We start from the raw sequence: 13721 nt of genomic DNA on the forward strand, positions 1-13721 counted from the left end.
TTGCCCCACCAACTTATATTTGCACCTCCCTACAGTAATGGTCTCATGTATCAAGTAGAAATTTCTAACTGATTTAACATCTGTGACTGTCTGTTGAAGATTATTATTTTCTAAATTTATTGAAGTGTTTGCCTCTGGCACACCTTAGTAACTGTGTTTGTTTCTGAGTAACAGCTATTATATTATTTTCTGCACAAGAAATTATTTCCTTATTAATAAAAATTAAAGTAAAATAAATTTCATCAGAATTTACAATTGGTCATATGTTCAAACACTGAGCCATACAAAAAACTTTTACAGTAACCCAGTTTGAAATTGAGGAACCTAGTATTGCGAGCCCCCTGGAGAGCGTGCAATTTGAGCAGAACTGCTAAAAGGAGGTAAATATAAAGCACAGTCATACAAAATATCTAGTCTAAAGGAAGTAAAGTAGGTTTTATAAATCTATCACTGACAAGCACCCAATCAATAGTGAATGGATGAAAACAATGTCAGTCGATGAGAATTTGGTGAACACTATTTACTAGTTTCACAGTCTGATCAATGTAGGCAGTCGTATCTTCAGTAAACAAAGTTCAGTAAATATGAGCATATATTTAACAATTATTTAAATCTCAATTTTACAGAGTAAAATTATGACTTTTACAATAACAAGTAGCAACTAATATGACTCCATAAGTTATTAATTTTTGTATAATATTAAACATTATACAAGGCACTCTAGAACTAGTTTCAGCAATGTCAATTGTCCTTGGTATTTTCAAAAGCTGGTGACTAGCAAATAACTAAGCACTAACATCACACTGCTTAGGTTATTGTTTCATTTCCACTGACATTCTTCAAACTCTTCAATTTTTTGCACCATCTACACACAGGCAGCACAAAAAGTAGGAGACCAGATAAAATTATAAATAATCCCGCTAAATAAAATGACAGATCGTAACTTCCAGAAATATCATAAAGCCAACCTGCAAAATGAAATAATACGTTAGTGGAATAAAATGTTACAGAACACAAATTATGCATCAGTATGACACCCGAGGGTGTGCAAGTTATTTTGACATTGATATATCTTTTGTTTGAAGTGGAATATTCTATACTGTGTTCCTTTAAATCTATAACTCAGAAGGATTTAAATTACATTACATCAATAGGGAACAAATATTTATGTTGTAATACCTTTTATTACTGTGCATCATGGGAGGAACATGCTTAATTACTAGTTGATGAAATGGTAAATGTTGTCCATTATCTTCTCCTTCCAAAGAACTGGCATTCCTGAAACCTACAGACTGATTTGCCACTCTTGTTCCTGTGGACCTCAGTAGTAGTAGTAGTAGTAGTAGTAGTAGTAGTAGTAGTAGTATTTGTTATTATTGTTGCTGTTGTTGTTGAACCGAATGCTAACACTCTGCCTTAGCTCTGTTTCACTTATCTTCAGTTTTTGTTTCCCTTCTTTGATTACTGACTACTATTGTAACTGTTCTTTCTAGCTCCAAATCAGAGTAACCATCCTTAATGCAATTCACAGTGACTTCGAACTGAACTGCAGATTACATTTGTTTGTTTACTACTAAATCTCCATTTCATATTTGTCGGTATCCCTTTCATACTCCCGAAACTTAACAGAAGTTCTCATGCATACATTTATGCACTAGCGTTCTTCCACGAGAAGCAAGATTCCAGAGTAAACTCCTGGTCCAGGACAGTGTTTTAATATGCAATGAAGTTTTATCTTGAGGATTTATTTTGTAGCACCACCATTTTGTAACTATTTCTTACTAAATTAACTCAGTAACCCAAGAGACACTCATAGGCTTTGTAAATAAAAGTACCTTTCATAGTACTATGCAATCATGTCTCCTTTATTTACATTGTCAAAAAAAATCTTAGGTTGAACTGGAGAAGTAAGAAAACATTAAATGTAATATTTATGGGACACACAAATCTTGTATTTTTAGAGTGACATTCAAAGAATAGAATGGTCTAACTCGTATAATAATCTGGAAGAACTAAAAAGAAGCAACAATGATAAGGACATTCCAAAATGTCAAACTCTTCCCAGTGAATCACTTTTCACAGAATTTTATGACACTTGCATAGTTAAGGAACATTTATATTGATCATCATTACACACAAGTTTTCCTCTCCCTTGTTCAGCGATAGAGTGACACATTTAAAATGATTTAGATGAATGTGTTAATTGAATGATGAAGATAATACTTGTGAGATGCTATTTTATATCAAAACTCAGTTTTGTAGTTAAATTTATTTACCATTTACTTTACTTTTCTGGACTGCTGGGTTCCCTAGTTCTGAATTGCTAGAAGTCTGAAGTAGGTTTAGGATTTCAGTTTATCTGTATTTTATGTCTGACTCCAGCCAGTATTACAGATCTAACAACAAAATACTCTGTACAGGAGAGTAGTAGCCAATACATTGGGTAATATAGGTTGTGTTATGCTGTTGAGGTTGTATTTACAAGTGTGTGAAGGCAATTCCAGGCTCATAACAAGAGCCATCTACAACTCTTTTTGGAAAGGAGCTTAATAATGTGGACTGAAACAAGGAAAATAAGTTGCTGAATTCAGCTGTTAATAGCTGGTATGGAATATGTGGCACTGAGTGCAATTATTAAAAATGAACATATCATCAAGGCATTTCCACAAAGACATTCAAGCATTGATTATTTTAGTGGGTCACTTCTAAATTTGTGCAGATGCATTGCAAAAAATGCAGAAAAATTTGCCTCTACCCAAAGTGCCAGGTCAAAACACTTATTTCAGCTGTCAACTTTACTGTTATAAATTGACAGTCATGACTGATGACTGGGTCTTCATGTTCACCCTTGATTAACAAAAGGGTATCCCTATATTTATGGTTTGAAAATAAAATGCAGAAATCTTCTGATCAAATAGGTTCTGCTGCATTTGGTAATCTTTCTGAAAACTCCAAAATGGGGAGTTGGACTTCATTGTTGCCATTTGTCTTGTTGCAGATGGCTGTGCAGGACAAAACAAAAATGTCTTTTGACCATGTGCTGTTTCTGGCTAAAAAAAAAATAAAAAATAAAAAAAATAAAAAAAAAACGTGCTCCAAGGAATGTCCAATCTCTAACTATTTTTCCCTTTACTTGTCCTCCTTTCCTTCCCTCAGAATGAGTATTTGGTGTATTGGATAAAGATCACAGAACAAAAAGTATCATCATGAACACTGAAGATCACAACAAAATATTTACCAAACATGGAACACTGCAGTTATTGGAAAAAACTAGCTTGTATGTAACTGGAGACAGGAAGTAGAAGCAATAATAAAATCAACCCAAAACTAGCCTTTTCAACTGCCACACTATAGAATATTGATCCTAACATGATTGAAAACTAGGAAAAACTATCATGTCAAATGAGAATTGGATTACAGCATCACTGTAGGAACTTCTTTTTCTCCCACTTTGTTCTGATACAAAGAGTAAATTTACTCTTTTTGCAGATGATACTACAATTCTAATTGATGATTTTACAGACAACAATCTTGAACGAACTACAAATGAAGTTTTCAATGATATAGTAAATTGGTTTTCTTCAAATGGTCTCTCACTCAATACAGATAAAACTCTTAATATGAGATTCCATACTGCACAAAGAAATCTGGAAGAAATTAACATTAAGTGTAGAGATCAAGCAATACAAAAAGTTGAGGTTACAAAATTCCTGGGTGCTTATATAGACAACAAATGTAATTGGTTGACACACATTCTTCATCTTTAGAAACCACTTAGCTCAGCAATATTTGCACTACGGGTTATTGCTTAAGTGGTTTCAGTGGCTAGATACCATTAAGGTTTCTTACTTCGGCTATTTTCATTCATTAATGTCATATGCTATTATATTCTGGGGGAACCAACCTCTTGCAGAGAAAATTTTCACTGCACAAAAAAAAAAAAAAAGCCATCAGAATAATGAGTGGTGTCCATCAAAGACACTCTTGTAAAGGCTTGTTTCGAAAGATGGGGATCCTTACCACTGCCTCACAGTATATCTTTTCTTTGGTGACCTTTGTCTGTAATAACCCTTCTATCTACAAAGATAACAGCCAATTTCATGACTATAACACGAGGACCAAAAACAGTCTGCACATTGAATTGAAAAGTCTCACTATGGTTCAAAAAGGAGCTTACTACTCCAGTGTTAAGTTGTTTAATGCTCTCCCACCACACATCAAATGCCTTAACAATAGACTTCCAGCATTCAGACAAACTATCAAGGAGTACCTGATAGAGAAATCTTTTTATACCATGCTGAATGTGTGAAATAAAATGTATATATCACTAAACTTGCAAGTGTTTTATAAAAAGTGTAATTAATTTTGTTTTGAATAGGCATATGAAAATTGTTTATTGGTATTTCTGTATTTCCCTTGGAATAGTGAACTTACCTTGATTCCTTTATATATTACTCATCCTTAACATGTGAAACAAAAAATTTCTGTTAGTTGAATGTGCTGTTGTTTAGTTGGTATCTTATTTACATTAATAGAGGGAAACATTCCACGTGGGAAAAATTTATCAAAAAACCAAAGATGATGTGACTTACCAAACGAAAGCGCTGGCAGGTCGATAGACACACAAACATACACACAAAATTGAAGCTTTCGCAACAAACTGTTGCCTCATCAGGAAAGAGGGAAGGAGAGGGAAAGACGAAAGGATGTGGGTTTTAAGGGAGAGGGTAAGGAGTCATTCCAGTCCCGGGAGCAGAAAGACTTACCTTAGGGGGAAAAAAGGACGGGTATACACACATCCATCCACACATATACAGACACAAGCAGACATTCCCCCTAAGGTAAGTCTTTCCGCTCCCAGGATTGGAATGACTCCTTACCCTCTCCCTTAAAACCCACATCCTTTCGTCTTTCCCTCTCCTTCCCTCTTTCCTGATGAGGCAACAGTTTGTTGCGAAAGCTTGAATTTTGTGTGTATGTTTGTTTGTGTGTCTTTCGACCTGCCAGCACTTTCGTTTGGTAAGTCACATCATCTTTGTTTTTTGATATATATTACTTATCCTTAATATGTGAAAAACAATTTTCTGTTTATTGATCGTGCTGTTGTCTATTGATTTTGTTTACATTGTATCTTTATTGTATGTATTTATACAAGTTATGCTTGAACTACGAACAATTTGACAAGTTCCATATCCTTGCGATGCACTCGTTTCCAGGATCTACGTAACATGAAATAAATAAATATAACTGTGAATTCTATATCATTTTTGTGTGCTAAGCCTCACACTGATTCCAACTGGCTACAAAATCAACCGTCAGAAAGCAAACAATGTCAAAAAACTGTTGACCAGGCACTATGGAAAGAAGTCTTAGGAGACTCAAATGCTGCAGTGGTACAAAAATACATCTGAGAATAATTCAGCACAATTTCAAACTGAAGTTTAAAGTGTTGTTGACAGTGAAATTTGTGAATGAATATTTCCATTTTCTGATCAGAAGAAATTGTGACTGACAGTATTAAGTTGCTCTTCAGCATCACAAGAATACTGATTTTTGCGAACTTATATGTTGTTTTAGTGAAATTTACATACTGAAATAAGATTAATAATGTAATACATTATTTTTTTTTAATTTTTTTTTACATAGAGTTTTCTGCTATAGGCTTATAGGAAGAGAGTGCCATGGTGTGCTAGGAACTTCTTCCAGTCATACTGTACATGACACTTTTAGCACAACGTAGACTTTATTCTCAAGAGCAATTGCACATACATCTGCATTAATTGTAGTATACTATGCACTGTCTTTTCCTCCAGCTCTGTCCGAAAATCATCCGCAGCACCCTGGCCAGAAAAGCGAGTCTCGCATTGAGTTTAATATCCCTACAGGCTGTTTATTAATACCAATTCAGTCTCATTACAAGAAAAATGCCATGAAAACTAATTTTCTTAATACAATGTGAAGCACACCGATTTTGAAATTGCATAGATGTGTCAATATCTACCTACAGTTTTGAGTTGACAAACACTCAGATGTGCAACATAACTGGACAACTGAATTTATTCACAAATTTCAGCTTTATTACTCACTCCATACCAAAACACTTAACTGATTTTTTTAAAGAATCTTAAGAAACACCTGAAAAATATTCAGTGTTCTATACCATACAGATCCCTGTAGTTTTTGTTTCACCTGTAAAATAAGTGATATATGGAGTTATCCATCTTTGATAAGCTGCTCATTTCATCTCCAATGGCCCCACTCTCCTCTCTCTTAATAAAGTACCTAAATTAAGCCTAATGTATTCTGATCCTTTGTAGTATCATCACCCAGAAGATTCATTCAATTGAATGAATACTATTTGACAGTAGTAATCCTGTACTGATAAATCAGATGCATGCTCAATTTCAGTGCTACAAATAATGGGTGTGTGTGTGTGTTAACCATATTATTCATTATTGGCAACAACTGCCTATTTTTCTTTTAAGTTTCAAACATTTTTATATAATTTTCATAAGCAAACAGTTTTATTGTACTGTATATCCACATCAGATAGGTGCTAAATATTATATTCAGCATTCACATTGCACAAGGTGTCAAAAATAAAAAAATATTGCCCCCCTTTTTAAAGGTTTCTTCTTGAGAAGCAAAATGCAGATGATTGGCAGGAGGCAAGATCTGGCAAATAAGGACTGTTCAGTCAAGAAAGGTGTGTGTGTCCAGGAGTCAGGTCTTGAGATACAAACTTAACACAGTTTAAATTTTCTCAAGGTTTCAATTACATTTGAATAAGCACTCATACAAGAAAATGCTTGTACCACCTTATACCCACTTTTCAATAAAGTATCATCATCACACACCCAGCATAACATTAGTCACATTGCTTTGTCACTTACCTGAGTCTGAACCAGATTTTAACATTTGCACATTGCTGCATTATGCATAACAGTACTGCTGTGCAACACAATTTCTGCAATACACTGAAAACTGGGTGTCTCGACAGATGCTGAATGGCAACTGACCAAGCTTGGGCAAGTAGTACCAACTACACTGCATCCACCCAAGACATTCAATATATTTGTCAAAGGTTGTATGTGGCTTCTAGTGACCTGAAAACTGCCTGTTCACTTTGGAGAATTTCTTGTTGTCAGGGCAAAATATTGAGATACCAATAAATAATGAACCGTCCATAACCTTTAATGAGTGCATCATTTCATAGAGAGTGTAGAGGTGTAGAGATCGTCACAACTGACCAATACCTGCTTTCTGAAGTTGAGAGCAAGTACAATTACAGCTCACACCTTTTCAGAACTAATAAATCAAAATGTTAGGCACTAAGAAATTTTTGAATAAACTGATCAAAAGGCCATTACAACAGATTTTTATTGTCAGTTTAAAGATTAAATAAACTAGAAACTCCACAAATCATTCAAATACTTGTCAGAAGTGGGGAAGGCGGTGGGGGGGGGGGGGGGGGGGGGGGGGGGGGGGGGGAAGGTCTGACTACAGCATGTTAGCTGGTGTGATTAATGTTTCAAAGTTTGTTCTTTGTGAAAATTCATACCAAAAAAATAACAGAACAAAAGTTTTTCATTACCAGATAGAATAATAATTATTTAAAAGTTTTCAGTTATGATTATTGCTTTAACTAATAAATAGTAATGTTACACGAACTTCTGACTAAAGAATAATCAATTACAAGACAATATGGCTTTTGCTTAGAAAAAAAAAGATTCTTACCTGCTAGAGGTGGCCCAATTATATTCCCAAGACCTTGTACAAGCAATAGAAGGCCATAGCCATTTGTGAATCTTTCTAGTGATACCATTTCCACCAAAATAATTGATGCAAGTGTGTAATTTGCAGAGATTGAGAGACCAAATATGCATGCAATGATCATCAAACCTATGTATGTATGCACTAGTGGCACAACAGCAGTGCACAAACCACATACAGTCATGCATACTGCATAGACAGCAACAGCATTCACTTTAGGTCTGTCACCCATCCACCCAAGTATCACCTAGAAATGTGGAAGAAGTGTCACTGTAACTTCATACTGTAATATTTTTGCTCTTAAGCATATAACAATTTTATGTCCAAAAAATAATTTCTTTATCCTGTTAAATGAATAAAACATGTATTTTTCCTTATGAAATGCAATTCTGATATTTGTACAGCATCCCAAAAATGGCCAGTACTGTCTGCCAATTTCAAGCACTTAATCTAACAGTATACCTTGTGTGTTTCTGTCATCATTAAACCTATAATTAAGCCTACTGAAGCACTATTATGTAGACAAAAAATTCCTGATGTTATATTTCAGACATGTGAACTTCACTTTCTCAATGTTTCAGAAAACAGAAAGAATATTTCCTTTATATGAGAACCAATCACACCCTTTGTATCCTTTTCAGGCAGTTATCATCTAATTTTGGATTACTGAGAAAAAAGCACTAGATTTTTTACTGAAGAGAAAACTATCCAAAAACGTTCTAGTGGAACATGGGAAGCTCCTTGCCAGGTGAATACAATACGAAAATGAAATATAATTTATTATTTGCATTCCCCCACCCCTCCCTCTCCCACATTTGAACTTTATGTAGCATACATGCTGCTACTACACAGTATGTTACACAATTAAAATTTAAGAAATATTATATTGTTTGATTATGTAGTGATTATAACATATCAAATGAAAAAACTGTGCTTATTCTCCCCCAGCCCCCCCCCCCCCCCCCCCCCACACCCCTACCCCCCAATTTTTAATTGTTTTCAAATGTAACATTTGTAAGATGGTAAATGAAAGAAAGATTACTGTTTAATGTCTTAAGAGATGACAAGGTCATTAGTAATGGGATATGAATTCCAAATGGGCAAAACAGAGTAAATTGGCTTTGGTCTTACAAAGGAAACGACCAAGGATTTTACTGAAGTGATGTGACATGGATTTAAATTTCACAACATACAAGTCTAAGTGCCTTAATCACTGTGGCAGCTCAGAGTATTTAGAATTTTTATTTTATAACAATTCAGCTATATCACTGGCATCACTTTATCTTAAAGAGTGAAAAGTTGTAGAAAATCACTATTCATGAGGAGAGACAAGCATTCTTAGAAAATGTTTCATAAATTATTTTAATTATTAGCTCTGCTCGATAACATTTTGGGACTGATAACACACGATGATACAACAACAATATTATGAGAAGCTTAGATTGTTACTATATAGAAGAGGCACTGAATCACAGACAGGCACAATTAAACAACAAGGGTCACGTGTTCAGATTGTCTTAGTGTGAAGGTGTGTGCCTGTTTTTTATTTGTGGAGGAGGATTCTTTTGTCTGACACCTTCAATGTTTAGCAGACTTTTCACTGTGCCTGTACAACTCAACACCTCCTTTATATCATAATTAGTTTTATTTCAAGTGCACAGCATCCACAATATACAAATGTCTGGTATTATTGTGCAACTGCTTCTATAAAAAAAATTCAATAGTACTTGATGACAGTTTATCGCTTTACCAGAGTTTGTGGTTTACTTATATATTCTATGTATATTCTGTTTTTTCTATGACCCAATTCCTGCCTTACCATTCCAACCATATTCAGCAGTCCCAGTGCACTGATAAGCAGTGATGCATCATTTTCACTGATACCCATTTCCACTGCCCGGTCTGTGAGGAAGACATATGGAACTTCATACCAAGTATACAGCAAGAAGTTGGATGCTGCAAACAATGAGAAACGTGCATCTGCAAAGTGGGAAACATCCACCATGCCTGCAAGGATCCCAACCATTTCACTCAAGCATGGTTGTTCTTGCTGAAAAATGAAGAACAAAAATGTTTTTCAAGATAATACACTTGTTTGTACATTTATTGTTAACAATGCTAATCTCAAAGAACATTGTTGGCCAGCACTAAGCACTCAGTAAAATAGATATGGATATATTCACTTTCTTGCTGGTAACTCAGCACTGATAGGTAGCACCCGCAAACAATTTACTTGATTGAGTGCTTGGTGTACAACGTGAATGCTGATATCAGTGTCAGAAATATAGCAAGCAAAAAGTACTAGCACATTTTCAATATTTTGTGTTTCCTGTTTCCCATTCTACTGCCAAATGAACTGTTGAATAAAATAGTAGAAGTTCCTCCACAATGCTTTTACCCTTCATGTTTTCTCTGACTTTTTTCAGCTTTTGATTAATAATAAAAAAATCTGCCATAATGAAAAGGATGGAAAGAGAATTAAAAATGAGTAGAGCTTCCTCTAACAAGAAACAAAGTTAATCAAAATTTATGCACTCCAACACCACAACACAATTCCTTGCATACCAATAGTACAAAATCTGTGTAAATTGTGTCCCATGCAGACTTTCAATGGAGAATGAATATCAAAGAAATACAATCTGGCAACATTGTAATCAGATGCAAGAAAAGTATCTTCAGTGAATATTGTGTAACGGCATTGCCCAGTTACTGCAGAACTCTTAAAACCTGTACTTACAATACTCAAGTTCGAAAGTTCGATTCCAGGTCTAGGGAGGTACCCCTTCAGTGCAAGGACAAGAAAGGGCAATGATGTTTATAGCATTCGAAGACCCACATACTGTCTTCCGTGCAACTGCACTATTGGCTGTTGGTGACAACAGGGGACGGGACTCGAGGTAGTCAATGATGAGCACAGCATGAGGCTACAGAGCATAGTTGAAATGCTTACTCAATGAGTAACTCACAAAAGTGCTACAGTGCTAGTGGTGTTGATACAAAGCAGAACAATGGCAATGATAAATAAAGTAAACTTCATATTATATCTATAACAATAGTTGTTAAGGTTCACATTTCATCAGAAAAGAACCCAATGAATTTTGTAGAATGAGGAAGAAGTGGCAGATGAAATATTTGCAATTCTGCACGATGTATCAGTGGAATGCGCAGTGTCACATATGCTCAACTATGTGGACAATGTACATGACGAGGACAATCAGAACGACACATTCTTAACAAGCTAAAGTGAAACTGAAGCAGGTATTGAGCCATGTAGTTCATCCTCCTTGTTAGAGAGGGAGCTGCAAATCCCATCTCCAGTGACACACAGTAAAGAATGATCAATGTCCAAGGAGCAGGTACTAAACATAATTATGTACATGGAAGATAATCTGCAGCATAGTAAAAGACAATTATGAACAGATTTGAATAAGTTCACAGCAATATAAGCAAACAATGCATAAGAAAAACCATCAATATTAAAGGGAGGACATAAACTAGTGTTTGCACATTTTCAGGATTCTCAATACAATTTACAGGATACACATGATAGTAACCTACTACATTACTCACGTCAAACTACACATGACATAGATTACAGAGATTCCAAGAGTAGTGGCTGGTTGCATCACTTAAAACAGAATTGGAAGACATAAGATAATGGAATTTCAAACCAAATGTTAACTTGACAGTGCACAGCAAACTGCAGAATTTGCATGATTATTTGTAGATGAGACAAACAAATTTATTCCATCATCCAGTAAGGAATGTGTGTTCAACTTTGACAATTCAAGTTTTGAAGAGGGAATGCACATGTAAGGAACCCTGGGGATTACAGGTACAAAGAGGGCTGTACCAAGATCAACTAACATCAATGCATCAATGCCTTAACACATTCATGTAAAGTTATGCTGACTGTTTATCTGGTTGGTAAATTGGCTAGAAAGTTATTTATTGTGCTGTAATCAGTTGGAGATGCTCTGTCCCCCACAATTCTCTCTCACATGTGTATTCTTGCAAGGGCAGTAGGAAATATTCACATCACAGCAAACAAGAGTGGAAAAATGGGCATAAGAGAACTACAACTATGGTATAAGCACTGCTTATGGCCAATAGCTGCTCAAAATATATTTTTTTTCTTTTCTCCTAGATTTCCTGGTCTGCATATAAAAATCATACTCGTTCAGAGCGAATTATTTCTCCTGAGAAGTGTGTGACATTCAAATTCATGCCAGCTGGAACCACTGGAAAAATTTTGCCTCTGGATGTTTGTTTTTTCCATGTCTCTAAGACATTATCATGCTATCTGCAGCTACACTAAAGTATAGCCAGTTTCATATAGGTTCCACAACAAACTGTTTTGCATTCGGTTGCATGCCATCACATTCAGTCGGTTATCATCCCGTTACACCAATATGGTTTTATATGCATTCCTTGTGAGTGGATATTGACTATCCTACATAGTTTGGAACTTTCAAGGAGTTCACCTTCAACCTAGATGGTAAGAATCTTTGTGGTCACTGTGGTGTGCCATTTTTCATTCAGTGTTCATGGGGGAAGTTAATGATTTGTCTTTAACATTTATTGAGTGTTGATGACATCCATTTTGGGAAGTGCAGTACAGACATCCCATAGAAGGTTGATCTCTGTACATCCCAGACACTCATTTTCTGTCACTCTCCTGATGCACTGGGTGAGTCATTAGCAACTAACATAACACTTTCAAATGAGCCTTACTAAAGATTGAATTTGCATCTGTACACTCAAGGGTTCCTTGTAGTTAATTTTTTTTAACTCTGATCTGGCAAATTATGCTGTAGTAAACTGTTTCTTAAATAGTACATAGTCCTTGACTACAGTCTTTTTTATGTTGAACATAACAACTATCTGTTTTTGGGTGGAAATAATTACGAACCTTACCAATGTGTATTCACTTTGAATGGCCAGGTATTTGGTTTTGAGGGGCAGAGGGGGTGAGGGGTATGCTGAAGGATTCAACTGCAGACTGAAGGGGGAGTAGCAATGCTGTCAAATGAGTGGAAAGTATGAAGGGGTGGAATGTATGGAAAAGAACAGTAAAGTGGAATATTAAGAATGATTATACTCTCATTTGTTGCTGATCACATTGTTTTATAGTGAAGCATTTCACTGATGTCTCCAGTGCTCATCCTGAACAAATTTTGTACACGAAGGTCAATAATGAGGTCAACATTATGCATGTCTCACTTATTTGACCTTTTCTGCTCATGTCCCATTCCATATCCATTATATATGGAAACACTTCTATTTGACTTGCTTGCATTCACAGTGCCAGATTAGCATCCGGTGGCCAAAATTGGAACCAATTCTTTTCCAGTATAAATAGGTCCTCGATTAACACATTAGTTTATTACCAAGTTTTGCTGCCATGTTATAATCACAGCCAACACTGGACCTCTCTCAGTAATTGCACTTTAATTACAACCACTTGATACCAAATAATTGCTCGTGTTTATGTAATACCTGCTGCAGTAGCTGCATAATAGTTAAGAAGCCAGATACCATGATAGTCTAAAATCTAAACAAAAAAGAAAAAAATCTTGCTGCTGGAACTGGAATTAAACAGCTTTAGCAGAGTTATCACGTATCCAACCAGAGCTGTTTAAAATCACTTTTTGTATTCTGTCTGCAATATATGATTGTAGCTTATTACCTGCAACACCACTAATTCCAACTAATTTAGCTTTGTCCAAGAGAGATGCAAAGACATAATTTGCAAGTGCATTTTCTGTTTAACAGCCCTTTACAGCCAAACTGGCTTTTGTTGAGACCTTCCATCTTCATGACGTGTTCAGTAATTGTTATATGCATTAACTTTTCAGTAATTTTAGAGGAAGTTGTTAAGTAAATAGGGTGAAAGTGAATTCAGTTTCATCAACTTTCTTTACATAGGCCAATAAAGTGATTAGAAC

General features: G+C 35.4%; 1 protein-coding gene across 1 annotated transcript in view; it reads right to left on the reverse strand.

Moving 5' to 3' along the window:
• Positions 1–574: 574 nt before the first annotated feature.
• LOC124776920 (monocarboxylate transporter 13-like) overlaps positions 575–13721 on the reverse strand; it is a 157581-nt gene continuing 144434 nt past the window's right edge. The window contains exons 7-9 of the mRNA XM_047252134.1: positions 9593–9823; positions 7738–8020; positions 575–968 (exon numbers count right to left, since the gene is read on the reverse strand). Coding sequence (XP_047108090.1) covers positions 808–968; positions 7738–8020; positions 9593–9823 — 675 coding nt within the window. The 3' untranslated portion in view covers positions 575–807. The remainder of the gene's footprint in view (positions 969–7737; positions 8021–9592; positions 9824–13721) is intronic.

Source organism: Schistocerca piceifrons, chromosome 2 (genome assembly GCF_021461385.2).
Source record: "Schistocerca piceifrons isolate TAMUIC-IGC-003096 chromosome 2, iqSchPice1.1, whole genome shotgun sequence".
NCBI lineage: Eukaryota > Metazoa > Arthropoda > Insecta > Orthoptera > Acrididae > Schistocerca > Schistocerca piceifrons.